The 27366-nt window shown below is 43.5% G+C and overlaps 2 protein-coding genes and 1 long non-coding RNA gene across 6 annotated transcripts in view; 1 reads left to right on the top strand and 2 right to left on the bottom strand.

Annotated features, from left to right (window-relative positions):
* SMURF1 (SMAD specific E3 ubiquitin protein ligase 1) overlaps nt 1-1733 on the bottom strand; it is a 102121-nt gene extending 100388 nt beyond the window's left edge. For 2 of the 4 annotated variants that reach the window (XM_032872664.1, XM_032872666.1), the window contains exon 1: nt 1438-1732. In XM_032872664.1, the coding sequence (XP_032728555.1) occupies nt 1438-1492 (55 nt within the window). In that variant the 5' untranslated portion in view covers nt 1493-1732. Of the gene's footprint in view, nt 1-1437 lie in introns of all 4 variants that reach the window. The other 2 variants (XM_032872667.1, XM_032872663.1) reach the window with 2 other exon arrangements.
* On the top strand, nt 14-27366 carry LOC116876478. Its single transcript, XR_004384394.1, has 3 exons — nt 14-111; nt 23203-23263; nt 27339-27366. It is a non-coding gene; the product is annotated as an uncharacterized LOC116876478 (long non-coding RNA).
* KPNA7 (karyopherin subunit alpha 7) overlaps nt 2171-27366 on the bottom strand; it is a 44657-nt gene continuing 19461 nt past the window's right edge. Inside the window, exons 10-11 of the mRNA XM_032872668.1 lie at nt 24987-25133; nt 2171-2236 (exon numbers count right to left, since the gene is read on the bottom strand). Of these exons, the coding sequence (XP_032728559.1) occupies nt 2213-2236; nt 24987-25133 (171 nt within the window). The 3' untranslated portion in view covers nt 2171-2212. The remainder of the gene's footprint in view (nt 2237-24986; nt 25134-27366) is intronic.

The raw sequence follows: 27366 nt of genomic DNA, 5'->3' as shown, positions 1-27366 counted from the left end.
CAAGGGAAAGCCTCCTGACAGGAATTGGCCTCAACTTTTCATTTCCTCTCCCAAGCTGGAAATACTGGAGGTCGGCAAGTCCCCGGGCAGGAGCGCACGACCGGGCCTCAGGTAGGGTTTCACCTGGGAGGGAGGCCGCAGCACCGCAGCCCCGAGCAGCCCGCGAAGGGGCAGATCTCCCGGGCGGCTAGCGAGGGGCGCCTCCACCAGGCAGCTGGCGACCACACTCCCCAAACCCCGCGCCGCCGGCCCTCAGCAGAGCTCCGCACCCCCCCCTTGAAGGTGGCACTACCGAGCCTCCTAGCAGACACGGGCACTTCACTGAAGACTCGGTGAGAGCGAATCAAGGAGTCTGCGTTCGTGCTGCTGCCAAAGCCTCCAGTGGGGGGCGGGGGGACCCTCAGCCCTACTCAGGGCTCAAGGAGGTTGCGGGGAGAGGGGCGGGGCTAGTAAAGTGCAATGCAGAAAAGAACTGAAGAAGCAGGATCGGGAGCAGATAGTGGCCTGGCCTGAGGCAGAAAGGAAGTGGACTAGACTGAAGAGGTCTGGACCAGGGGGGAAGTGAGGAGAACAGGACCGGGAGCAGCGACACGACAGGACTGAGGAATTCGAGGCTGAAGGAAAGGGTGGAGGCAGCGAGACAGAAGCAGGGGGGCGGGGCCGCGAGATAAGCGAGGGCGGGACTAAGTGGAAAATGAGGGGCGGGGCCTAGAGGGAAAGTGAGGGAGCCCGGCCAAGGGAGAATAAAGGGGCGGGGCCGGGAGGGGAGAAGCCAGGGGGCAAGTTGGGGAGTAGGTAGAGAGAGGAAGGGCGAGAGTATGGGGGAGGGGATAAGAAGCGGGGGACTGGAGGGAGAAGCGCGGGGGCACGGCGGAGGAGAGACCGGGAGGCGAGAGAGGATGCGAAGGTGGTGAGAAGCGAGGGGCGGGACCGAGGGCAAGGGGCGGGGCCAGGAGGGAAAGCAAGGAGGCAGGTGAGGGAAGAGGGAAGAAAGCGAGGGGGAGGAAGGGGGCTGAGCAGCGGGGGGCGGGGCCACGAGGGGAGAAACGAGGGTACAAGGCGGGGAGAGGAAGGGGAGCGACCAGGACAGGGGGGAGGGGGGAAACGGGAAGGGGGCTAGGAGGGGGGACGCGACGGGGCAGGTGGGAGGAGAAGGAGGGAAGCCAGAGGGCCGTGGGGGGGGGGGGCGGGGGGGGTGAGAAGCGAGGGGGCGGGGCCGGGAACAGCGAGGGGGCGGGGTCGGGAGCCAGGAGCGAGGGGCACTCGCCGAGGGGGGTGACGAGGTCCTGGGACAACGGCCGGCGTGGGGGAGGGCCACTCTATCGGGGCGCTCTGCGGGAAATTCCGGGGCTGCTGGGGGGCCGTGCGGGGCGCCAGCGGGCGCCGAGCCGTGCGGGGGGCTGGGGGAGAGGCGGGTGGGCCTCCCGCCGGCCGTACCTGTCAGACGGATCTTGATGCTGGAGCCGTTCCTGCGCGTCCCGGGGTTCGACATCTCCCGCCAACGATCGGGCAGCCGCGGATCCAGCGCCGCCGCCCCCCGGCCCGGCCCGGCCCGGCCCCGCCGCCGCCGCCTCAAGGTTACGGCTCCGGGCTGGGCGCCGGGGTCCGAGCCGGGACACAAACTCCGCGGCCCAGGCGTCCGGGCGGCAGGAGGATGATCGAGCCGGGGAATCGGCCCTCGACCCGGCGCCCCCGACCCTCTCCCGCTCCCAGCCGAGCCCAGTCCCGAGCCGCCGCCTCCGCCGCCGCCACCACCACTACCACCACCACCTCCTCAGAGCCGGACGCCCGCCGCCCTCGCTGCTTCCGCCGCCGCCGCCGCCGCCGCCGCCGCCGCCTCCCGGAGCCGCGCGCGCTCCCGCCGCCGTGCCTGCCCGGCCCTGCGCGTACCCGAGCCGTGCACCCCCGCGCCTGCGTGCGTGCGCGCGGCCGCGGACACGGCGGGGCGGGGCGCGCCGCGGGGCTACGTTGCGGGCCCGGCTCGGGGCGCGCGGGGTCTGGAACCTGTGGTCGTGGCTTCCCGCGTCCTCCCGCCTCGACCCTGTCGAAGGAGATCCGGGCTTGGGAGCGGAGCACGCCCTGGAGGCCGGCGGAAGGGGAAGCGAGGGTGGAGGCCCCGTTTGGGCCCGCGAACCGTCGCCTTCGGTCTTCTCCACATTCTCCAGGGGAACGGGTCTGCAGATGCAGGCGGAATTGATTTTCCAGGTCTCTCTCAAGCCTCTGGGGTCCCTGATAGCTATTGAAAAGAGGATTAGGTGAACCAGTGGCCTGTTACTACACACCAAACACCTTGCACAAATAGTCATGCAGCACTTTTTTTTTTTTTAAGTAAATGGCTTTTCGAGAATGCAATTTCAATGGAGACATCTCCAAGACACAAAGTCCCCTAGGTTTGTTCTGTGCAACTAGTGCGGTCTATTGACCCGTGACAGAGTTTCCAGAATGGCTGGAAGTGCCATAAATGGACAAGGTAAACAAGATGGTACAGAGAGAGAGGTAGATGTTTGTTATTATCCAATCTGCATACAATTCAAACCAACAAAAAAGGCAGCTTTATGGCCTTCTTACATTTACCCCTCCCAGACTTGCACAGTTGAACTAAAAGTTAACATTTCCCCTCTTCCCAGAGTTGCAGGGTAGAACTAAAGGCTCGTTAGGCTTTCTCCAGCAAACAAACTCCTCTCTTTGTTAACCTGTAATGGAGAGGAAATACTATGTTAATAAAGAGGAAAAGCTGGGCTTGTTTACCAAAGTTGTTTTTGACCAACAACCTAATTCTCTGAAAGCCTTTATTTGGTTTGTATCTTAAGAAAACCAGGCTCGGAGCCATTGCAGCCACCCCCTGCAGTCAGGGACCATTTCTGGGGTCACAGTCTTCAGAATAGTGCCCTCTGCCTAGACATGCTTCCCTGCCTCAGGCTGAACCCAGTAAGCCCCGTGACTCCCGGGCTGGATTCAAAGCTGCCTCTTGAGCCTCAAGGTCAGTCAAATAAAAGACATGCGCCTGGGTGGCTCAATCACTCGGGTGGCTGACTCTTGATTTCAGCTCAGGTCACGATCTTGGGGTTTTGAGATCAAGCCTCACATCCCTGGGCATGGAACCTGCTTGAGATTCTCTCTCTCTGCCTCTGCTCCTCCCTGCTCTCTCTTTCTCTCAAATAAATAATTAAATCATTAAAAAAAAAAAAAGACACGCCCAGATTATTTCTATGGCCCCTTGCAGCTCAGACTTTCAGTAATTCTAGTGAAATATTCAAGAATGCAAGTTATGTTTAAGAAACAGCAGCAGACCCAGAATCTGGTTACTCTCTGTAGGTGATTGTCGCTAAGAGTGAGTCCCTGGGGTCTGAAAAAATTCGTTTAGAGTCGCTAATCCCTGCTCCCAAGTGATCCCCATTCTACTTTCAGTTCACCCAGTATCTGCCCCTTCTCTTCATTCTCATATTCTAGAAGTCCCTTCTCTCTCAACCAGGCTAACCCTCTCTCTCTGCTTAGCTGAGTGCTGGCCCCTGTTCTGATCCCTAGCTGTTCCTGATCTAAAATCCTTTCACTTCTTAACCTCATTGTTTTCTTACCTGCCTAGATGTCTGGGCCTTCCTTTTCCTGATTGTTTCCTCCACCTGAGTCAGGAGGTCATTTCTGAAGGTCACCAAAAGGCATTTCATTTACTCATTAACAAGTAATTGTTGCTGTCATTTAACTAGATAACACCTAACGGTGAACGGTGTCTTTCAACGCAGCTGCACTAGGAGGGCCTTCCTAAATGGAAGCTAATGTTTTATTCATCTGTGGCTAGGGACAAGGAATACAAAATAAATAAGGCACAGGTACAGCATTTCAGAGGCTTAGTGGCCCAGATGAAACAGACACAGGACCACTGACGAGGACACAGTGACTTTGGTGTGTACTGAGGGTTAAACATAAATGACAAGACCATTCTGCCTGAGAGGAAAAAAATGGGAAGATCACAGAAGAGTCATAGAAGACCTTCAACCAGGACTTAAATGCAGTGTTCAAGTTCTCTGGACAAGGGCATTGTAGGCAGAGGGAAGGACTTGTGCAGAGGCATGAGAATGAATGTATTTTCCACCACAGATTTCAGTTCAAGAGCAGTAACATTGTAGCTGCTGGATCTTCTATATGCACACCTGACTCTAACAAAAAGTTGGGAAAAAAAATGAGGGGCACCCACGTGGGTCTGTGGGTTAAGCATCTGACTCTTGATTTCAGCCCAGACCCTGATCTCATGGTCCTGGAATCAAGCCCTACACAGGCTCTGTACTCAGCCAGGAGTCTGCTTGAGATTCGTTCTCTCTCCCTCCCTCTACCCACCACCCCACTCTCCCCCCACCTTCCACCTGCTGCCCCATGCGTACACATACGCACATGCGCTCTCTCTCTCTCGCTCTCTCTCATAAATAAATCTTCTTATAAAGTTGATAAAGATGATAAAAGGAATTGGCCCACATAAAATTCATCAGCCACAATTTTGTGCTAAGCCTGTGGACTAGCCCTTATCCTGAGCTCAAGGTACTTTGATATCCTTTCATCGTTTATCAAATTTATCAAAAATGCTATTTTCTAAAGATATCTAGAACAAGTAGATGGGAAGTGTTTAACAACTCTGCTGAGACAGATGAAATTTGGTATCTTCAAGTATCCTCTTTGCAATGACTTTACGAAAGAACAATTTGACCCCGCTTTCTGTTTAGGATTTGGTAGCTTATTTTATTTCTCCCACAGATGTATCACTCACCTTTGTCAGTGTTATTGGGCATTTGAAACACTTTCGGGGAGGGTAAAAATCTCTCTTTGGATCTCACTGCAGTGCTTCTCAACCCGTCTTTTGAGTCCCAAACCTCTTCAGGGAATCTGATGGAAACAACCATCATCTGGGTCCTTTGCCCAGAAGAATTCATATGTGCAAATAGGCACCAAATTTACATCCAATTTCAGTGGACTCACGATCTCCTAAAACCAATTCGTGGATCCTGTAAAGAACCATAGCCCCTAGATTAAGAACTCTCAGTCTGAAGGAAATGATCAAGCAAATCACACTGGGAGTATCCCATATGTGTATGTTCAGGAGCCAACACAGCAGAAACCTCTTTGGAAGGCAGTGGGTATGCATCCTGAAAAGAGGGTGGCTATGGCCCACATACACTCACACTCTGGCCCCACCATATTACCAACTGGTGGCAGAGCAAGTGTATTAAAGTTGCCAAGCCTCAGTTTGCTCATCCATACAATGGAGATAATAGTGCCTCTCACCAAGCAGACCCTTGGTGAATGGTAATTCTTATTAGTACATGTAAAATGCATATGCTAGTCTTTCCTCCAAACCTACTAGTGCTATTACCCTAGGGAAATCAGGAATATTGTGCAGAGATGCCCTGGTGGCTACACCAAGCACCTCTTGGGAGTACACTGCTATGCATGAGCTAGTACCTATGGCCAGTGGCTCAAACAGACCAGCCTTTAAGATCTTTCCTAGATCCAGGATCTGAGCCTCGTTTGCTTTTCACCCAAACATTAAGTTTTTAAAACAATCAGATATACAAAATTGTGATTAGCTAACACATTTATCTATCCTTCTATGCCGGGTAGCCTTTAATTATATACTGAGCTTAATATTACCAATATCCAGGGCGCCTGGGTGGCTCAGTGGGTTAAGCCTCTGCCTTCAGCTCAGGTCATGATCTTGGGGTCTTGGGATCAAGCCCCGCATTGGGCTTTCTGCTCGGCAGGGAGCCTGCTTCCCCCTCTCTCTCTGCCTGCCTCTCTGCCTACTTGTATTCTCTGTCAAATAAATTTTAAAAATTTTAATAAAATAAAAAATTTTTATTGTAAAATATATTTAATAAAATTTATTTATTTAATATAATTTATTTATTATAAAAGTTTATTTAATAAAATTTAGAAAATAAATCTTTTTTAAAAATTACCAATATGCAAGTCTTACTATATTTTTATCATTGATAGAGCTTATTATCTTTGATAGGATCTTTTTGTTTTGTTTATTTGAGAGAGAGTGCACATGCATGAGCAGGGGAAGGGGCAAAGGTAGAGGGAGAGAGAGAATCTTAAGCAGATGCCACACTCAGCAAAGAGCCCACATGGGGTCCCATCTCTGAGATGGTTCAACCCTGAGATCACAACCTGAGCCGAAATCAAGAGTTGGATGCTTAACTGACTGAGCCATCTAGGAACCCCAGTAGGGTCTTTTTTGATTAAAATGTTTATTGACAGCATTGTAGATTCACATGCAGTTATAAGAAATAACACAGAGAGATCCCTTGTGCACTGTCTCCAGTTTCCCCCATGGTAACATTTTACAAAACTATAGTGCAATATCACAACCAGGATATTGACATCAATACAATCCAATGACATTCAGATTTTCCCCGTCTTACTTGGACTTCTGTGTAAGTGTATGAAGTTCTATACATTTTTAATATCTGTGTGGGTTCAAGAATTCACCACCACAAGCTACTGAACACACCAACAGCACACCCTCCTCATCCTCATATCCTTTTGTCCCACCACCAACACCTGGCAACTAATCTACCCTCCATTCTTAAAATGTGGCCAATTCAAAAATGTTCCATCGATGTAGTCGTATATAATATAGTCTTTTAGAATGGGTTCTTCTCACATAGGATAATTCCCCAGGAGACTCATCCGAATTATAACCTGCTTCTATAGTTTGTTCCTTTTTATTACTAAGTAGTATTCCACGATTTGGATGTATCACCTTTTAACCATTCACCTGTTGGAGGACAGCTGGCTAACTCCACAGTTTTTGGTGACTATAAATAAACAGCTCTGAACATTCATGTGCAGGCATTTCTGAGAACATAGTAAGTTTTAATTTCTCTGGAATAACAGCCTTAGAGTACAATTGCTGTGTTATATGGAAATTACACGATTAGTATTCTAAGAAGCTGCCAAACTTTTTCCAAGTGGCTGTAGCATTTTACTTTACTTTTTTTTAAGGATTTTATTTATTTATTTATTTATTCGTTTGTTTGACAGAGAGTGCCACCAAGCAGGGGGAGTGGCAGGTAGAGGGAGAGGGAAAGGAAGACGGAGGCAAGGTTCAATCCCAGGACCTGGGATCGTAACCTGAGCCAAAGGCAGACACTTAATCCACTGAGCCACCCAGATGCCCCAGCATTTTACTTTTCTACCAGCAATGTTTCTCTGCATCCTTGCCAGCATTTGGTTGTCACTGTCTTCCCTTCTGGCCATCCTAGTAGGTAAGTGGTTGTATTTTATGACTGTGGAATTATTTGAGATTTAGATTATTTCTTCAAATATATGCAGCCAAGTAATTAGGGACAATTCTAAAAAAATAATTCCTTTAAAGATCCTAATTGTGGGGCACCTGGGTGGCTCAGTGAAGTAATACTCTGCCTTCGGCTCAGGTCATGTTCTCCGGGTCCAGGGATCAGGCCCTGGGATTGGGGCCTGGGATAGAGCCCCACATTGGGCTTCCCGCTCAGTGTGGAGTCTGCTTCTCCCTCTCCCTCTCCCTCTTCCCCCAAACCCTGCTCCTGCTCTCTCTCTCTCAAATAAATAAAATCTTAAAAAAAAGAGAGAGAGATCATAGTTGAACCTCACAGTCAATGTTCAGAAACAGATAAGGCCATAGTGGAAATGAGAAATGATTGAACTACTTTTATACATTAAAAAATGTAGTTTTGTCTACAGACACTTAGATAAGCAGTGTTTTAAACAATTGATTATCCTAATAAAATTAATCAAGACACTGCTGAGAATATAATCAACTCTCAACTAATTTTTTCAGACATGACATTTTTATTGTAAATAAACAAAGTTGATGGCCAGGCTTCTGGTCTACTACTCCCTCAAAATCTCGTGATTCTATTGATCTGGAAAAATAAGTATTCTCTAAGTTTGTTGCATCTCATCTGTAATATATAAGCAACAATAACCAAGGAAATCAACAAACCAAAGGAAATCCCAAGTAACACTCTGAATCATAGTGTATTGGCTAAAAATTGTTGCTAGTTTTCAGACAGGGCTAGAGGAAATGCTCCTGTATTCTAAGCCAATGGTTCTCAAAACTGTGGCCCACAGAGCAGCAGCAGCAGCAGGGGACTGTTAGAAATGCAAATTCTCAGGCAGCATCCCATACTCACTGCATTAGAAACTCAGAAGGTAGACCCAACAATTCACGGTTGAACAAACCCTCCGGGTGATTCTGATACGGGTTTGCATGTGAGAGCCATTGTGAAAGGCACTTTCGTATCACCCCAACTTTAGGAAGAGAGAAGTGATGTGCAAAATCCAAAAAAAGATACTTTGGCCAGAATGTCAAAAACAGTTATAGGTAATTTAAGTAAAAATAAGATATATTAGAAGAGTTTCCGGGGTGGCAATGTCAGGGGGAGAGGTTACAGAATCCTTGCTAGATTTCACAATAGAATATGGGAAATGATCAAAACACCTGAACAGCCAAGGAGAAGATTTTTTTTTTTAAAGATTTTATTTATTTATTCGACAGAGCGAGATCACAAGTAGGCAGAGAGGCAGACAGAGAAAGAGAGGAGGAAGCAGGCTCCCCTCCGAGCCTGATGCAGGGATCGATCCCAGGACCCTGGGATCTGACCTGAGCCGAAGGCAGAGGCTTTAACCCTCTGAGCCACCCAGGCGCCCCGAAGATTTTTTTCTTAATGAGAAACAGTATGGCCAGGACGCGACCCTTGCTCCCCTAGGACTTAATGCCATCTATCCATACATCTCAAGATTGTAAGGAGTAGGAGTTCCCAATAGGCTGAGTCTATACCAGACCCCGAAGCCCTCGCTGCCAGGGGACAACAAGAGGGGAAGATAAAGCCACTTTGACTTTTGTAGTGAGAACTAGGCACTGCCTCCTGTCCAAACTACACACAGGAGGGCTTTCTCCCCAATAGGAAGGGAAATGAACAACCCCCCACATGGCTAATGTGTGCCTCACGAACACGATCGGGGAAGGAGGGGCAGCGGACTAACATTTGCTATGATTTGATTAAACTGATACCAGGAATTTAGAGAGTTCAGTTTTTGATTGCCCAAGCACATGCTGACTCTAATGTGAAGACAGAGGAATCCTAACAGGAGGAAAGGCTGAAAGAATTCACCAGAAAATTCATGAATCACACACAGTCATGCTAATTATAAAAAAAGAAAAAAGAAGAAGAAGAAGAGTTGTAGTAAGTGCCCATCTGTGACAAATATTAACCAGGGTTTGTGCTGGCAAGGAGGTGACCCAATTCTCCAGTCCTACAGATGCGCTGAACCAGTCACCAAATCATTGCTCTCTGCATTCTGCACAGTGTTTGAATCAAACTCATCTTTCTGTGGAGCTCCGGCAAGGCTCTAATCTTACCCTGATTGTGCAAAAATAGAAACAAGTACAGATGAATGTGACAAAGATTCCCCTAGTACCAAGAAAGGGGCGGGAGCTGTGTACCTCATTATTTAAAGGCATTCATATAAACAAATTAAGTTAATTTGGGGTTCTGGTGTGTATGAGGGAGGGATGCTTCTATAATTATTAGCTTCCGTTCCTGCTAAGTGAACATGATAAAGATTTTCAAGGATAGCTATTTCCAATCCAAGTTCATCCTTTCTTCAGTGCCTGTCCATAGCACTGTCCACATGCTTAAAGTAGACGCTCTGTCCATCTGTCCATCTCTCTAGACTGCATCAACCCTCTGTCTGCCTAAGATCTCCCTGGAGGGAGGGGAAGGTGGGGCTTAGGCCACAGAATAGGTTGCTGATGCCCATTTTTTCCTCACCAGGAAACTGGTTTTGTCATTTGTATGCACTGATTTATAACATAAGTTCACTTTCCCTCTTTATTATATGGTAGAATATGAGCAAACATTTATCAGGAAACTTCAGTGTGTCTGGCAATGTGCAAGGAATTTTTTTTTTTTTTTGGTATTAGAAACATTTTTGTTCTGAAATGTAACACATGTAAGGAAAAGTGAAACTCCTATGTAGTCACCAGGAGGTAAAGAAACAGAACATCTCCAGATCCCAGAAAACCCCTACATTCATCCTCCCAATCACAATCTTTCCCAGCCTCCTCCGCGGGGAACCACTCTCCTCTTATTCAAATTTCTTCGCTTTTATTCATAGTTCTATCAATTAAGTATCTCTTTTGCCTGTTTTTGAACTTTCTGTAAATGGATCCATACAGTTTGGACTATTTTGCTCCTGATTTTTTCTAACTCAACATTATGTTTCTGAGATTCATCCGTATTATTGTGTTGTGGCTATAGTTCGCCTATTTTATTGTTTGCATAGTATAACTATACGTCAATTCATCCATTCATAGACATTTGAAGGTCCCACTTTGGGGCTAATGTAAACACTATGTTAAACTGCATTTTGACTAATATGAGCGTTATATTAAATTGCCTTTTCTGACTATTATTTTTTTAAAGATTTTATTTATTTATTTGACAGAGAGAGTTCACAAGTAGGCTGAGAGACAGGCAGAGGGGGTGGGGGAAGCAGGCTCCCCACCGAGCAGAGAGCCCAACGCGGGGCTCGATCCCAGGACCCTGAGTTCACGACCTGAGTCAAAGGCAGAGGCTTGGGGCGCCTGGGTGGCTCAGTGGGTTAAAGCCTCTGCCTTCAGCTCAGGTCATGATCCCGGGGTCCTGGGATCAAGCCCCGCATCGGGCTCTCTGCTCAGCGGGGAGCCTGCTTCCTCTCTCTCTCTCTCTGCCTGCCTTTCTGCCTACTTGTGATCTCTGTCTGTCAAATAAATAAATAGAATCTTAAAAAAAAAAAAAAAAAGGCAGAGGCTTAACCCACTGAGCCACCCAGGTGCCCCACCTTTTCTGATTATTAATAGGGTATTACTTCAGCTATTTGGAATCCCTTTAGCCAAGAGCACATGCAATATTTTGGGGTTTTTTCTCCATTTTTCTATGGGATTCTCTTTCTTACTGATTTATAGGCATTCGTTATGTAATTTGGATATGAGCTGTCAGGTTTTTTTTTTTCCCCCAGTTTTTTTATTATGGCAAAATTAGCATAATATAAAATTTGCCATCTTAACTACCTTTAAGTGTAAAGCCAGTGGGATTAAATACATTCAAAATGTTGTGCTTCACCATTGCCCATCTCCAGAACTCATTTCATCATGTAAAACAAACTCTGTACACATTTAACAATGCTCCACTGTCTCCTTCCCCCAGCCCCTGGCAATCACCGTTCTGCTTTCTGTCTCTGTGAATCTGACTATCCCAGAGACCTCATATAAGTGGAATCATATGATATTTTGTCTTTTTCTAACTGGCCTGTTTCACTGAACATAATATCCTTAAGATTAATCCATGTTGGGGGCGCCTGGGTGACTCAGTTGTTAAGTGTCTACCTTCAGCTTAGGCATGATCCCAGGGTCCTGGGATCGACCCCCACCCCCCATCGGGCTCCCTGCTCGGCAGGAAGCCTGCTTCTCCCTCTCCCACTCCTGTGTTCCCTCTCTTGCTATCTCTGTCAAATAAATAAATCTTAAAAAAAAAAAAAAAAAGATTAATCCACTTTGTAGCAGATGTTAGAATTTTCTCCCCTTTTAAGACAGTAATATTCCATTGTCTGGAAAGACCACACTTTGCTAATCCATTCATCTGCTGTTGATGGACATCTGGGTTGCTTCCATGTTTTAGCTATTATGAATAATACTGTTGTGAACATGGGTATACAAATCTCTCTTCAAGACCCTGCTTTCGATTCTGGGGTAGATACCCAAAATTGCGAGATCCTATGATAATTCTATTTTTATTTTTTGAGGACTCATTGCACTGGTTTCCATAATGGTCACACCATTTTACATTCCCACCAACAGTACACAAGGGTTTCAATTTCTCCACATCCTCCTCATCATTTCTGGTTTTTGACAGTAGCCATCCTAGTGGCCATGAAGCAGTATCTCATTATGGTTTTGATAATACATTTCCCCCATGACTAATGATATTTATCATCTTATCACGTGCGTGTTGGCCATGTGTAGGTCTTTGGAAAAATGTCTATTTAAGTCCGTTGTCCATTATGGAATCAAGCTGTTTGGCAAAGAATTTTATTTATTTATTTATTTTTAATTTATTTATTTGACAGAGATCACAAGTAGGCAGAGAGGCAGGCAGAGAGAGAGGAAGGGAAGCAGGCTCCCCACTGAGCAGAGAGCCTGATGCGGGCCTCGATCCCAGGACCCTGGGATCATGACCTGAGCCAAAGGCAGAGGCTTTAACCCACTGAGCCACCCAGGCGCCCTGGCAAAGAATTTTAAAAGGTCAATAAGGTATGGCCCTGAATTCTGTGGCTCATGTCTGGTAGTAGAAACCACCACATAAGCAAATAATGAATAAATAAGACAGAAGAGTTACACTGAAGGCTTACCTTTAGGGGACAAGGGGAAGGGTTTGGCTGCTTCACCTGGATGCACATAGAAAAAGATTTGCACATGTCTTAAGCTTCAAGTTTCTAAAGCGTTTCCAAAAATGAACTGTGATCCATTCAGGAGCATTACCAATTTAAATTTGATACTCGGGATGTATGGCTGGTAACTTTTTCTCATAAAGCAGCCCCAAAACTTGCTTTTTCAAAGACTTGAACAGCTTTCTCAACAAGCCACATCTATTTCTGCTGTGAGTTTTCATTTTAGGTTGTCACTTAGAGGTATAATCAACTTAGACATTGCAGTTTGCTCAGCGAGCAAAGTCTGTGATATCTTAACTAAGCCCAGGACAGGACTACCATGCCTCTCTCTAATAAGTCAAAGTCTTTGGAACCATATGGGAATACAGTTTTATTCTAAGCAAAGCACTAGCTGCAAAGGAGAAAAACTGTACTTACTACACTGCATTCGGATTATGGTTGGATTCTCTACTCATTGATGAAAATTAAGACTCTTGAATATTGTTATCTCAAATAAACTATATTGCATCTGAATGGAATACTTTGATAATAATGGGCTGGTCTTAGGAGAATGCCTTCCTTTGAAAAAGGGTAGAGCTAAGAATCATTAGAGATGTTTTATGGAACCCATCCATTACCTAATGCATCCTTCCCCTAAAGTAGTTTCCACAATCTGAATGCAATCCTTTGCAGAATAATTCCAATTTAAGCGGGAGGGAAACGGGTTATTGGGGGACTGGTGCCAACAGTGCATGACTTAGGCAAGCTATGAACTTGTCAGTACCTGAAATACAGTATTGGGGTAGCACTAGGTTTTTTGTTTTGTTTTGTTTTTTGTTTTTTTGTTTTTGACGAAGAGCTAGTTCTCTCATTGGGAAGAATTGGACTGCAGGTTCAAAAGAAAGAGTTCCCAACTTGACCCTTGGTCACTCAGCTTAGAACGTTCCTAGAGTTTTGATAGAAGGGTACCTGTAGTTGGGAAGCCAGATTTATGGCCACAGGCAAAGAGAAAGAAAGGCCCTGTCTATAGTATACCTGGTTATTAGGGTAGGTATTCTCCTTGGAAATCCGTCTAGAGAAGTCCCATAAAAAAATCATTTTCAAGTCTCCCACATGTGTACCTGCGTCTTCACCTTCCAACCAGTGATGGGGGAGTGTCCCCCAACCAGAAAAAAAAAAAATCACTTCCAAGCCTCCTTTGGATTCTGATATCTTGATGACCCAAACACTCCCTTCCCTACCTTTCCTCAAGACTAGAGACGTGTCACAAAATCTTTAACAATCACCAGAGTTTCCTTTCCTTAAAATGCACAGAGATCTAAGAACCCAAGGCATATAAGAACCAGGGTAAACCCAGAACAATTAATCCCCCAGTGATCCCCACATTAGGGATACAACTGTGAGTAGATCTGGCATCAGCAGAATGGGCTTAAATACTCCCTTATTTGCTGGTTATGTGATCATGGGTGATTTCCTTACATTTCTTTTTTTTTTTTTTTTAAAGATTTTATTTATTTGGCAGAGATCACAAGTAGGCAGAGAGGCAGGCAGAGAGAGAGGAAGGGAAGCAGGCTCCCCGCTGAGGAGAGAGCCCGATGTGGGGCTCGATCCCAGGACCCTGAGATCATGACCTGAGCCGAAGGCAGCGGCTTAACCCACTGAGCCACCCAGGCGCCCCATATTTCTGAGCTTCAATTTCTTTCTCTATAAAATAGATATAATACCAACATCATGCTATTTTTATAAGAATTACTGATATGGAAGATGTTATCTGTGAAAACCCCTTGTAAAAGTGTCATTTAAATAATTGTTCTTAATCTAGAGGTGTTTGTATTTAAACTGCCGCCTCCCAGAGAAGACTTTCCTTCGTAAATTTATTCAGCTGAATGTATAGGTAGTAACCAGAACTTCATAAATAAAAAAGTTCCCATAAGTTTTAATAACTGTTAAATGTTATGATTCTCCCACTTCCCCTACCCCCACAAAAAAAAAAAAAAAAAACCAACTTTAAGTGTTTTCTAAACAATCACATTTCTCAAAGACAAGCAAATCAGACACATGGAATCTTTTGCCATTTATGATTCACCCAAACTGAGTGAAAGGGTGTTTACTTTAGAGAAGAGAAACTCACACACTGAAACGCCTTTTTATTACTGGTAACTCCCAAGTCATTTATCAGACTTTCATTGTATGGAGTTATGCTTCAGGAATTCAGGACTCAAATTCATATTCATGCAATACACCATAAGATTACACAATTCTAATGTCTTTGAGGTTTTCTATTTTTAATTATTATTAAAACACTAGCAATAATAGAAATGGGACTCCCCTCTCTTCTAGCCAGAGATTAGCAATTTGGTGAATAGTCTTCCAGAATGTTTTTTCTATACATATACTACTAGATATATAATATTCTCACCAATAATAATATATATTTATATACTATATAAATATAGTAATATATTAAATATATAATAATATACAAATATATTAAAATATATAAAATATAATGATAATATATATAATACACTGGTATTTCTTTTTTTTTTAAAGATTTTATTTATTTATTTATTTGACAGAGAGAGATCACAAGTAGCCAGAGAGGCACGCAGAGAGAGAGGGGAAACAGGCTCCCTGCTGAGTAGAGAGCCCGATGCGGGGCTCGGTCCCAGGACCCTGAGATCATGCTCTGAGCCAAAGGTAGAGGCTTTAGTCCACTGAGCCACCCAGGTGTCCCTACACTGGTATTTCTTGATTTAATTTAAGACATTATCTGACTCCCCATTGTGGAAGATAAGGAGTTCCCTCCTCCTGACTCCATTTTGGTACTTGTTTTGTATTTTTGCTTCTTCTATTTGTACTTTAAAATTTTTTTGAGCTCGTGTTTGATCTTCCATCAGTCTGTAACTCAAGATCTCCTCCATGTTAGATGAAGATATCAATACCCCTACCTTCTCTTATACTTGTCCTCTATACTCCCACCTCCATATTTATCAGGTAAACTCTGACAACGTCAAGGATGACAACATTCACATTCTCTTCTGCAAGCAGAATTGACTTCCCGGTTTTATCTGCTAGTTCCACGAGTTAATTGTTACAGAATCAAGATTAAAATCACACCACATTTTGCTTTGCTTCCTGTTTGGCCTTAAGTTTCTTACATAATTTTTTAGCTTTTATTTCTAATTGCCTTACTTTCTTCTTATTGATGGAAGAGATGTATGTTTTCTTCATCAAGTCATTAACATGATCTGGCTTCTTGGTCATTCTGTTATTCTGGTCTATTTCATTCCTCTCATTGAAAACATTCTGATTGGCACTGCCTTTCAGTTCTAATAAGGAAAAAACCACTTTCTAGCTTCACTGTACAACTGTTATTCTGGGATTGCATTTCAATGGACTTCTGAGTTGATTCTACTTTTTATCTTGTGTTTTTCTTTTTAGTGATGGTGGGGGCTGGGGTAGGGAGGACTGTTTTCACCCTTTTTTGATGGTGTATATTCTCAAGTAGCTTACTTAGAAAATAACTTGAAAGGTAAGCCTCCTGAGTTTATATCTGAAAATACTACTATGCCTTAATGACTAGAGAATTCTCAGTAGTAAGTAATTTTCCCTCAGAACTTTCAAGGCTTTGGAGTGTCTAGGTAGCTCAGTCAGTTAAGCATCTGCCTTTGGCTCAAGTCATGATCCCAGGGTCCTGGGATCAAGCCCCACATTGGTTGAGTACGGAGTTCTCCCCCAACTCTTACTCTCACTCTCAAATAAATAAAATCATCAAAAAAAAAAAAAAAAAAAAAAAAGAACTTTCAAGGCTTTTTTCCACTATATTCTACCATTCAGTGTCCCCAGAGAGAAATCTGATGTTAGTCTCATTCTCATTCTTTTGTACATAACATTGTTTCTTCTTGGAAATTTTTTGGATTTTCTATTTATTCTTGGTGGTCTGAAATTTCACAACATTAACTGTAGATATTCATCTTTTTCTCATCTATTCAGTTTTGCATTCCAAGTGAGTCCTTCAACTTAGAAATTCCTTCAACCTAGAGAGTATTTCAGTTTTGATAAATTTTTTTATAACTTGTTTGATATGTCTTTCCCTATGTTTTCTCAATTTTTTTATTTTATTTACTTATTTATTTTGGAGCTCCAGTTATTCAGATGGTGGGTCTCCTGCATTGATCCTCTCTCATTTTTCTCCCAACTTTTATATCTCTTTGTTCCATCTTTCCTTATGTTTACCTTCAAACCCTTACCTTGAATTTTGTCCTGATAATTAATCTGAGATGGTTTCTGGTTCCTGTTTCATTGCCTCTTCTTGTTTAATGCCTGCAGTCCCTATCTTCTCAAATCTGTTGAAAATACAGAGAGTAATTTCCCTAGCATCTCTTGAGTTATGTCTGTTTTTCCTGGAAATAATTGTTTTATTCACCTTGGTCTTTCTCTTTTATCATGGTTTTCTTCTTATGCCTGATCATACATACTTAAGAATGGGGGCCTAGGTTAATTTTTCTGGATAATTGGTTCAGATTTTTTATATATACACATCTGTGTGTTCCCATTAGGATTCTCCCATGAATAGATTAGTTGACTGAGTATCCCAAAGAGTGATACAAGATTTAACTGGGTGGGAAAGAAGAAATGCATTCTGATTCTTGACCTTTGTACATGACTTGTCTTTACTCTCTGGAAATCTGTAGGATCCTTTACCAGAATTTTGAAATTTTACAACGATGTGCTTTGGCAAAGGTTAATTTCAATCCATTTTTCTGGGCTACTCACTGAAACCTTTAAATTTGGAAAGGTTTACTTCTGCTTTGGAAAATATTTCTCTAATAATTGTCTATCCTTTATTTTTTTCATTCTCTACTTCTGGAATGCCTCTATTGAGATTTTGCATCTCTTAGACTTCAATTTTTTTTTTAAAGATTTTATTTATTTATTTGACGGAGAGGGACACAGAGAGAGAGGGAACACAAGCAAAGGGAGTAGGAGAGGGAGAAGCAGGCCTCCTGCTGAGCAGGGAGCCGGATGTGGTCTCCATCCCAGGACCCTGAGATCATGACCTGAGCCAAAGGCAGCTGCTTAACAACTGAGCCAGGCAGATGACCCTAGACTTCAGTATTTATATAACCTCATCTTTTCTGTATTTTTATCTTTGTCATTCTGCTCTACTTTATGGGAGATTTCTTCAGCTTCATCATCCAGCCCTACTGTTGCATTGTTCATTCCTACTATCATTTTTAATTTCCAAGAGTCCTTTTTGATCTTGGACTTCTAAAAATAGCATCTTATTTTTGCTTCATGTAAGAAATACCTTATCTCTTGAGTATGCTAGTATTGTTTTTTGTTTAATTTTCTTTCCTTTGCATAGCTTTTCTTTCAAATCCCCTACCAGCTCTATTTGTTTTTGTCTCTTTTATGTCAGAAGGCTTCCTCAAATGTCTGGTGGTTCTTGATCTATTTATTTAACTGAGGTACTAAAAAGCTGACCAGAAGTGGTGAGACCCTGGGGTAATCTAGTTGGGTTGTTTCCTTGTGGAACTCACAATGTCAGTGTCTTTAGGTCTTTCCTCTTGGGAAGGTCACATTTCCCTGAGAAAGATCTTCTAGGATACTGTGTGGAAGATATACACCTGCCTGGTAGCATTCCATTTATCCAGTAGGGTGTGGGGTAAGTAGGGGCTCACCATTCCCTAAACAATTTACTTAATCCCCCTGCATTCAGCATGAATCTGCTTTTAACATTGCCCCATGTATTCTATTACAGAGATCTTTTTTCTACCCAAATGAGGAAACAATCTTTCAGTTTACTAATCAGGGTAGGGAAGGGTCAGATGATCAACTTTGTGGAGTAAAAGGACATAATGGCTTTTAATTTTTTTTTAATTATTGGGAAATTCCTATGTTCACAGGGGAAAGAAAAAAAAAAAAAGAATGGCATAATACCTGCACCCCCCATGGTCCCATCACCAGCCCTGAAGCTATTATTGAATTGCCAGTCCTACCCTATATATCTCTCCCTCTTCCACTTTCCTTATCCTGTACTTTGAAACAAATTTCACACATCATTCCACCTGTAATCACTCAGTACATACCTTTGAAAGATAAGGACTTTTTTATAAACATAACCTTAACATGATTATTCAACCTAAAAAATTAATACTTCTTTAATATCAAACCTCCATTCAATGTTCAAGTTTCCAGTTGTCTCCTAAATGTCATGTGTTTTATTTATTTTACATTTGTTACAACCAGAACAGAGCTAATAAGCCACATATTCTGGTGATGGTCAATAGTCTTTTAAGTCTCTAAGTTTCCTTCATGTGTGATTTTATTCACTGGAATTTATTCAACGAGGAAATAGAATGGTCTTGCAGAGTTTCTTACAGTCTGAATTTTGCCAGTTGCATCTCTGAGGTGTAATTTAACATTTTTCCCTGTCTTCTGTATTTCCTGTAGGTTGGTAGTTGGATCTAGAGGTTTAATTGCTTCTATTGGTCTATCTTCAAGTTCATTAATTCTTTCCTGTCTGTTCCATTTTGCTATTGAGCCCATCTAGTAAATTTTAATTTCCGTTTTTTTTTTTAATATTTTATTTATTTGACAGAGAGAGAGAGATCACAAGTAGGCAGTGAGGCAGGCAGAGAGAGAGGCAGGGGGAGCAGGCTCCCTGCTGAGCAGAGAGCCCTATGCGGGGCTTGATCCCAGGACCCTGGGACCATAACCTGAGCCGAAGGCAGTGGCCTAACCCACTGAGCCACCCAGGTGCCCCTCTGTTATATTTTTTAGTTCTAAAATTTCCATTTGGTTCTTTACTTCTTTTTCTTTGCAGAGACTTCACTGACCCTAGGCTATCATCAGAATGAAGTCTCTTAAAATGTGAACACAGGGGCACCTGGGTGGCTCAGTTATTAAGCATCTGCCTTCGGCTCAGGTCATCATCCCAGGGTCCTGGGATTTAGCCCCGCATTCGGCTCCCTGCTTGGCGGGAAGCCTGCTTCTCCCTCTCCCACTCCCCCTGCTTGTGTTCCCTCTCTCTCTGTGTCTCTGTCAAATAAATAAATAAAATCTTTTTAAATAAATAAATAAAATGTGAACACATGGTAGAGTGGCAGAGTGGGGTAGTCAGCCTCTAAGGGGGCTCCCAATGATCCTGTTTCCTAGTCTCCACTTTCTTGTGTAGCCCACATTCTACCAGGGTCAGTCTGTGTAACTTGCAGCATATGGTAGATGTGATAGTATATCACCTTCTGAGATTATCTTATAAAGGACCGTGGCTTCTATCTTGACCAGTCTCTCCCATGTATGCACTCTTAGATCACTTGCTCTAGGAGAAACTAGCTTGTCCTATGGAAGGCCTGTCTGATGGAGAACTGAAGTCTCCAGCCAACAGCCTCGGACAAACTGAAACCTACTACCTACCATGTAAGTGAATTTTGAAGCATATCCTCCCCCAGTTAAGCTTTCAGATGAAATGCGGTTCTAGGAGAAGTTTGAATGCACTCTCTTGAGACTTTGAGCCAGAACCAGCAGCCAAGCAGTCTCCAGATCCTTGACCCACAAAAAAATGTGTGACCATAAAAAACTAATAGGGTTTTTTTTTAAGCTGTTAAGTTTTAGGGAAATTTGTTCTATAACAGATAATATATCAGGGTTTGTACCTGAGTCTCTGCTCTACCACTTAATAAAAGATGCAAGACATATTGAGTAACATTGTGAGCTCCACTTTCTTTCATTGGAGACTGATAACCATTTCTGCCACACTTTACCTTTTCAAGGTTATGACTTGCACATCAGAAAATATATGGAGACATTATACAACTAGTAATTTACTAAACCCAAGCTCCCTATTTTGCAGATAAAAACTGAAAGCCCAAAGGAATGTAAAGAATTGACAGGCGAAGCATTAAGGAACAGAGAAATTATAGGACTTGCCCCGGCTTCAACTATTTAGAAAAAGAGCCAGGACCAGACCCCATAGCCCAGAACTTCACATCTGGCTATTTTTGCTTCTATGCCTAAAATATCATGTTCTGTTGTCATTAAACATGGTCACCCCATGTTTCAGGAAGATAGGTGACAGGTAAATTGTGGATTGTAGGGTAGACAGGAGAATGGCTTCTCTTCCATGGTACATGACAAGCTTTAGGTAAATGCAAGAGTCATTTGTTCCAGCTCAGCTTTTACATCATAAAGCTGACATTGGGCCAGTTACTCCCTTCTTTCTGTTGCTCTGCCAGTCATCCCAACACCGAGTCCAAGCTCATAGGCAGCCAGCCAGAAGGTGACTAACACCAACTCTTTGTACCTAAGCCTTGTAGGATAGGCAGATAGCTCCTTTTCTAAAATCCTTGCTAGACAAGTTGGTATCAGTATCCTGCAACTACAAATGCTCCTTTGTTATGCAATTTTTGTAAAAATAGTTGACTGCAAGGGGAGAAAAAGGCTAATAGTATTTTGAGTCAACAGGTCAGGCCATTTGGGCAATGATTAACCTCAACAGGGTTTCAAACGTTTTTTCTCAAGTTATTTTTGTAAAGCACATCACCTTCTGCCTTCCCCTCAACTTCAGTCTTCTGATGGGGGAGGGGGAGAAGGTGGCATTTAAAATGTTGAAAAAGAATCGGATCTCGATCAGATAAAAGAAAAAAAATGTATACATGGACTCAAACTGGAAGGGAAAAACACAAACGTAAATACGGTTGTGTTGATGGGACAGCTGGCTGGCTCAGTCTGTAGGGCATGCGACTCTTGATCTCGGGGTCACGAGTTCAAACTTCACCTTGGGCATTGAGATTACTTAAAAATAATCAATCCAGAACAGTTGTGTGAAATGGGAGAATTATTTTTTTCCATTCTTAGTTTTGTTTTTAATTTTTACAAAATTTGTAGAGGATCGGGGCGCCTGGGTGGCTCAGTGGGTTAAAGCCTCTGCCTTCAGCTCAGGTCATGATCTCACAGGGTCCTGGAATTGAGCCCCGCATTTAATTTAATTTTCCATTTAAATAACTAGTTACAATTTAGTTTCTCATCCATGTTTATCAGTTAAGATTCTTCAGTTGCAAGCAACAGAAACTATTTCTGGCTACTTAAACAAAAGAAATTTGTCATAAGAGTATAGAAGAGCAGGGGCTTCTTGGGATTGAGTCCTACATCAGGCTCTGCAATCAGCAGAGTCTGCTTGTCCTTTTCCCTCTGCTCCTCCCATTCCACTCATGTGCATGTGCTCTCTAATAAATGGATAAATAAAATTAAAAGAAAAAAAAAAGAGTATGGGGGAGCAGACAGGACCAAAGGGAAGCCTTGGAGAAGCAGAAGGCAGGTAACCACTGAGAAGGTCTACTCCACAGAGCATAAGGTCCTGCTGCTGGAGTAAATGAACACTTGCCAACAATTTGTTTCTTCTTGCTCAGTCCCTGGGTCTAAGAATCAAAGTTCTTGTCGAGCGGGATTCTGCTTGGTTGGAGCTGTACCAAGCTAGGATGTCCTGAACTGAGGAATGAAAGAGGGAGTTGAAAAGGAGTCTCCCAGGTCCTCTCTATTTCCATGTGGAAGAGCAAAACACCGAGGATTCCATCCCACCAGCACAGCTCTGGGCAGCGAGCATCATCACCCCAGAAGTTGAGGAGGATACCTATCAGAAGATCTCATGTCCACTAAATCCTAGATATGTTCTCACCATTCCATGAGAGGTTTGTAAGAACATGAATGTTCTTCCAGCAGTATTTTAGATGGACTCCCACCCAGCTTTCCTCCTCACTTGTCTAGGACACGGAAAGACCTGCTTTGGGCATGACATTTTGGTGTGATTCTTCAGCACCACAAAAGAACTTAATTTGTATTATTCGAGTGTAGAGGTGGATCAAGTCCAATCCTCCTTAAAGTATATCCCACATCCATCACAACACTGCCTAGGATCATTTTCCTACGTCCTTCCCATCCTCTTCTCACTCTCCTCTTGACTATCGTCCACACAGCTTTCCCTGAAGAATGTTCTGTATTAGCAGGCATTACATGACAATGGAAAGGGGAAAGAAATATAAGAATGGTGGGTTAAACCAAGCCTACAAAGCCAAAATTTGTCTAGCTAGTTGTAGCCCATTCTACTGTTTTCAGGGTCTTCCTTTAAGATCCTTAAAAGTAACCACTAAACCACACATTCTTAGGAAAAGAATTCCATGTGCCTTTAAGACATAAGCAGTTTAACGGCAATTTTGATAGATGGAGGTGAATGTGTTGAAAATTTTATTAACATTTAGTTTAAAACGCTTTACACCTGTGCCATGCCAAGATGCAGAAGGTTCTTAAGTTCCCTGTTAGGGTTTGCTCCTTGGTTTAGGAATCAGGGGGCCTTGGTATTTTTTTGTTAAGTCATTTAAGAATTCATGATCTTGATCCAGGGCTGGTAATATTGCGCCACTTTCTTCTCCCTTCAGGGAAGAAGAGACACTATTATACCTGCACTCTCTCAGCATACTACTGCTGCACTGTCGACTCCTTAATATCTTCCGTGGATTAGCAATTTTCTCCAAATCGGCCTCAAGTCTCCCTCAGAGGAGAGGAGCACAGAAATATTTCTCAGGCTGGATCTTCAATGGGAGTTTGTGTGTGTGGTAAAACATACATACCAGAAACTTGCCATCTCTAACCATTGGCTCAGTGGCATTAAGTATGTCCACATTGCTGGGCAAGTACCACCATCCACCTGCAGAAGCTCTGTACCTATTAAATACTAGCTCCCCCTTTCCTTCTCTCCCCCAGCTCCTGACACCCACCATTCTGCTGGAGGTCTGTCTGAGTTGGACCCTTCTAGATCTCTGACGTAAGTGAAAGCACTCAGTATTTGTATTCTTGTCTGGCTTATTTGTAAGTGTAGTTTTGATGCACAGAACAGTGCCCTTATAGTGATTAAGGACACAGCATATGGAGCTGTTACTTCCAAATCAGAAGTCTTTAGCCTGGGGCCATTGGAGGAGTCCTAGAGATCCGAACCTCTTTTAAGAGATGGGTCTCCTAATTCCAAGGTGTTCGTAGGAGCCTTAACCCAGAAGCTGCTGACTGCTGTTCTGGGTCCTCTCTGCTTAGAGAGCATCCTCTTGGTCCCAAACCAGTATAGGCAACTCACCACCAACATGGTCCTATTTATTGTATGGCTCCAGATTTTGCTGATTCAAGTTTGATGCCTAATGGGGTGCCACTTTATAAAACCCCAGCCTCCTGGCCACTTAACTTTGAGCTTACCATCTTCCTATGAAAAATATCTAATACAAAATGTAACTCAAAACCACAATGAGATACCACTTCACACCCATGAGGATGGCTATGATTAAGAAAAGGAAAAAAAAAAAAAAGGCAAGTACTGGCAAGGATGTTGAAAACTGGGAACCCTCCCGCATTGCTGATAAGAATGTAAAATGGTACATTCACTATGGGTAACGGTATTGTGGTTCCTCAAAAATTAAAAATAGAACTATCCTGCGACCCAACAATTCCATTTCTGTATATACACCCAAAAGAACTGAAAGCAGGAATTCGAACAGATATTTGTACAACCATTTTCATAGCAACATTATTCACAATGATCAAAAGAACAGTCCAAGTGAGTATCTATGATGAATGGATAAACAATGTCATATCCACACAACGGCATATTACTCAACCTAAAATATAAAGGAAATTCTGGCACACGTTGCAACATGGATGAACCTTGTGGGCATTGTGCTGAGTAAAATGAGCTAATCCCAAAAGAACAAATACCATAGGATTCTACTTATGTGAGGTACTTCGAGTAGTCAAATTCACAGAGACGGAAGTTAAATGGTGGTTGCCAGGGGGTGGGCTGGGGAGAGGAAGGATGGCGTTAGTATTTAATGGGGACAGAGCTTCATTTTGCAAAGATGGGAAAGTTTAGAGATGATGCTGGTGAGGTCTACCTAGCAATGGGAAAGTACTCAAGGACCCTGAACTGTGCACTCAAAAGTGGTTAAAATGGTAAACTTTTATGTTGCACATTACAATAAAAAGTGGTTTAAAGAAGTGTCTAATGCTCTCTGGTCATCATTCCCTGCTTCTGCAGAGAAGTTAGAAGCCCCGTGTACAGTTTATCCCAAACCCCATCTTCTGGGAAGAGACAAAATGTGTTAAGTAGAAAAATGCTTTTCAAAAGCTGGGCCTGCTTTAGTTGCGTTTCTCAACAAAGGAAAAAAAAAAAAACACCTCAGCATCATAACCCCTTCCTTCCTCCATCCATCTGTCCATCCCCATCAAAAGAAGCAAGTAGGGGGGTAAAAAAGAGAATAAAATCCTAAACCAGAGACAACAGACAAGCTTTTATGGGCCTAGAATGATCTTCCAGGAGCCAGGAAGCTGCCATTCAAAGGCAGCCCATTCAACACGGATGGGGGAGAAACTCAGAGCTAAGTCACAAGAGAAGCCGTGTTTGGTCGCCCACCTCAAAGAGCAGAACGGGCACCTGCCCGGTCATCACCCGCGAAGGTGGCACGCCAGGAGGCGTGGGCACTCCTTTCCCCTCTGAAGTCGCTTACCTCAGAAAAATGGTTCTCGATAATGTTCAAAGCCATCAGGGCAACCTGCGGGTTCTCGTGAAGTTGCAAAGCCTCAATTTTATCAATGCCACCCATTTCTTCAATCAGAAGACACAGGTTTTCCTTCTCTGAAAGCTGCTCTGCTGCCTGTAGGCATATAAAGAAAAGCAAAACCCTGGGCAGAATCCCTTCAGAGGGGAGCTTCACCACTGTAGAGTCAGACCAAAGGCTCCTGTTCCAGAATGGCAGCCACGGTTTTACTGTGCCCTCATGAAGATGGCAGGACTGGGACACCTGGCTGGCTCAGTTAAGTATCCAACTCTGGATTTTGGCCCAGGTCATGATCTCAGGGTTGTGAGATCGAGCCCCGTGTTGGGCTCCATGTTGGGCATGGAGCCTACTTAAGATTCTCTCTCTCCCTCTCCCCCTGTTCTCTCTCCCCCTCTCTTAAAAACAAACAAAAAAAACTATTTCAGGATCTTTCTCCCCTTTTAGATATTTATAGTATATGTATTTAGGTTTATATTAATTGCACAAAATACAATTTTTGCCAAGTATGCTGCCCTCCGTAAATACATTGCTATTACTGTTTAATAGATATATCCCTTCTAATTAATGGTAATTGTTTAAAATACAGTTTGAAAAGATGTTCAAGTAATGCTATTTAAATGCAGGTGTCTGGCCCTGCCCTCACTGGAAAACCTTGAGAGGTAAGACTGAGGGGATGCTTAATAACACCACGGCAAATAACCAAGTCCCTAGAAACAATATGAGTGGATTTAATCCAATGCAGATCATTGGATTTATCATCTAGTGCTATTCCTTCACTCAAACATTTGTACATGTGCCCTGGGCAAGGCCTACAAAACTAGAGATCAAGATGTGATTTAGAAAAGGCCTTTTCATAACTCACATTCTTGGGGCAGAAAGGTAAGTAATTGTTGCAGTACAGAAAGCAGAATATAGTAGATGATTGGTGGTTTAAGTTACAGAAGATGTGCACAAAAGGCTTGGAAAGGAACATATATTCTTTTTTTAAAAAAGATTTATTTATTTGACACAGAGAGAGAGGAATCACAGGTAGGCAGAGCCGGGGGGGTGGGGGGGAAGCAGGCTCCCTGCTGAGCAGAGAGCCCGATGCAGGGCTCAATCCCAGGACCCTGGGATCATGACCTGAGCTGAAGGCAGAGGCTTAACCCACTGAACCACCCAGGCGCAGGCGCCCAAATGAAAGTAACACACATTCTTGATGAACAGGGCTGTGCCAGGGTCAACCATAGGATAATCATGGAATTCCCCAAACAAGGAGGGACAAGGACAAAGACATGAAGGAATATACGTCGCATATTAGAAGAGGCAGTAATTCAGCTCAACAACCTATTTGGCGGAATTGAAGAGAAATAAAGAAAAGGCTTTGGTGGCAACTCTTGAAGGACTCTGCTCTCTATTTCATGAGGAAGAAAACCTCTTGTGGTTCAAATTAAACATGATTTAGGCCACACTGTCTACCTGATCAGAGTTTGCACTGTGTGTCTAAATCCTGACATACTCTAGTCCTGGCCGCAGGTCCAAAATGAGGTTTTTGGCTCTGAAAAAAGAAACTGAGGCAGAATAAATGTGCTAGGTTAGCCTTAGAAAGAATGCTGGAGAGTGTGGGATGACCAAGGGCAGTCAGAGCTCTGGAGGAGTCTGGATATCGACACCACAGCAAATGGCCCCAAAGTCACTTCAAAGAACTTCATCTACACTCTGCTGCCCATTTGAGACTCTCTCCTACCTCACCCTCCTAACCTGCTATTTCAGTGCCTCTTGCTGGTCTACCATATGTGGTTTTCCCAGACTCTCCCAAGGAAAAAAATCCCAAACATTTAGTTCAAATGAAACAAATGAAGTTAAATTTCTATAGCTCACAAGTGTGCTTTCACAAACGTGTTATGTCGTTATGTCCAACCTTGTCTGCGGGTGGGCCAAGTCTCTCCTCTTCATCTGTGTGATTTGCTCAGTCTTAGTGTCTAATTGGGTGCTGTTTCAGATCCGTTCTTGACTCAGGTCAGTTCTTTCCAAGACAGTTACATGAAAAGGATGCTTAAAGTGAGCTTTTAAAAGGAGTCCCCTGGTGTTACTTTGAAATTTTTCCAACAGCTTAGTTGCATATAAAAGGACCTTAAACAGATGAATATAGCCAGCCTTCAAGATGGCCTCAGATGCTCCCTGCCTCCTGGTACTGAACACCCTTGTATAGTTTCCTCTGATGTTGAGTGGGGCTGATCTGTGTAACCAATTGGATGTTGTTGAAATGACTTCCAAGGCTGGATCATAAAAGCCACTGGGGCATCCACCTTGCTTTCCTAGATCACTTGTTCCAGAGGAAGCTAGCCAC

This window comes from Lontra canadensis, unplaced genomic scaffold, assembly GCF_010015895.1.
Source record: "Lontra canadensis isolate GAN:19392208 unplaced genomic scaffold, GSC_riverotter_1.0 scaffold45, whole genome shotgun sequence".
In the NCBI taxonomy this organism is placed as follows: Eukaryota; Metazoa; Chordata; class Mammalia; order Carnivora; family Mustelidae; genus Lontra; species Lontra canadensis.
The sequence above is the reverse complement of the archived record's forward strand: the minus strand, read 5'-3'. Positions and strand labels throughout refer to the sequence as shown.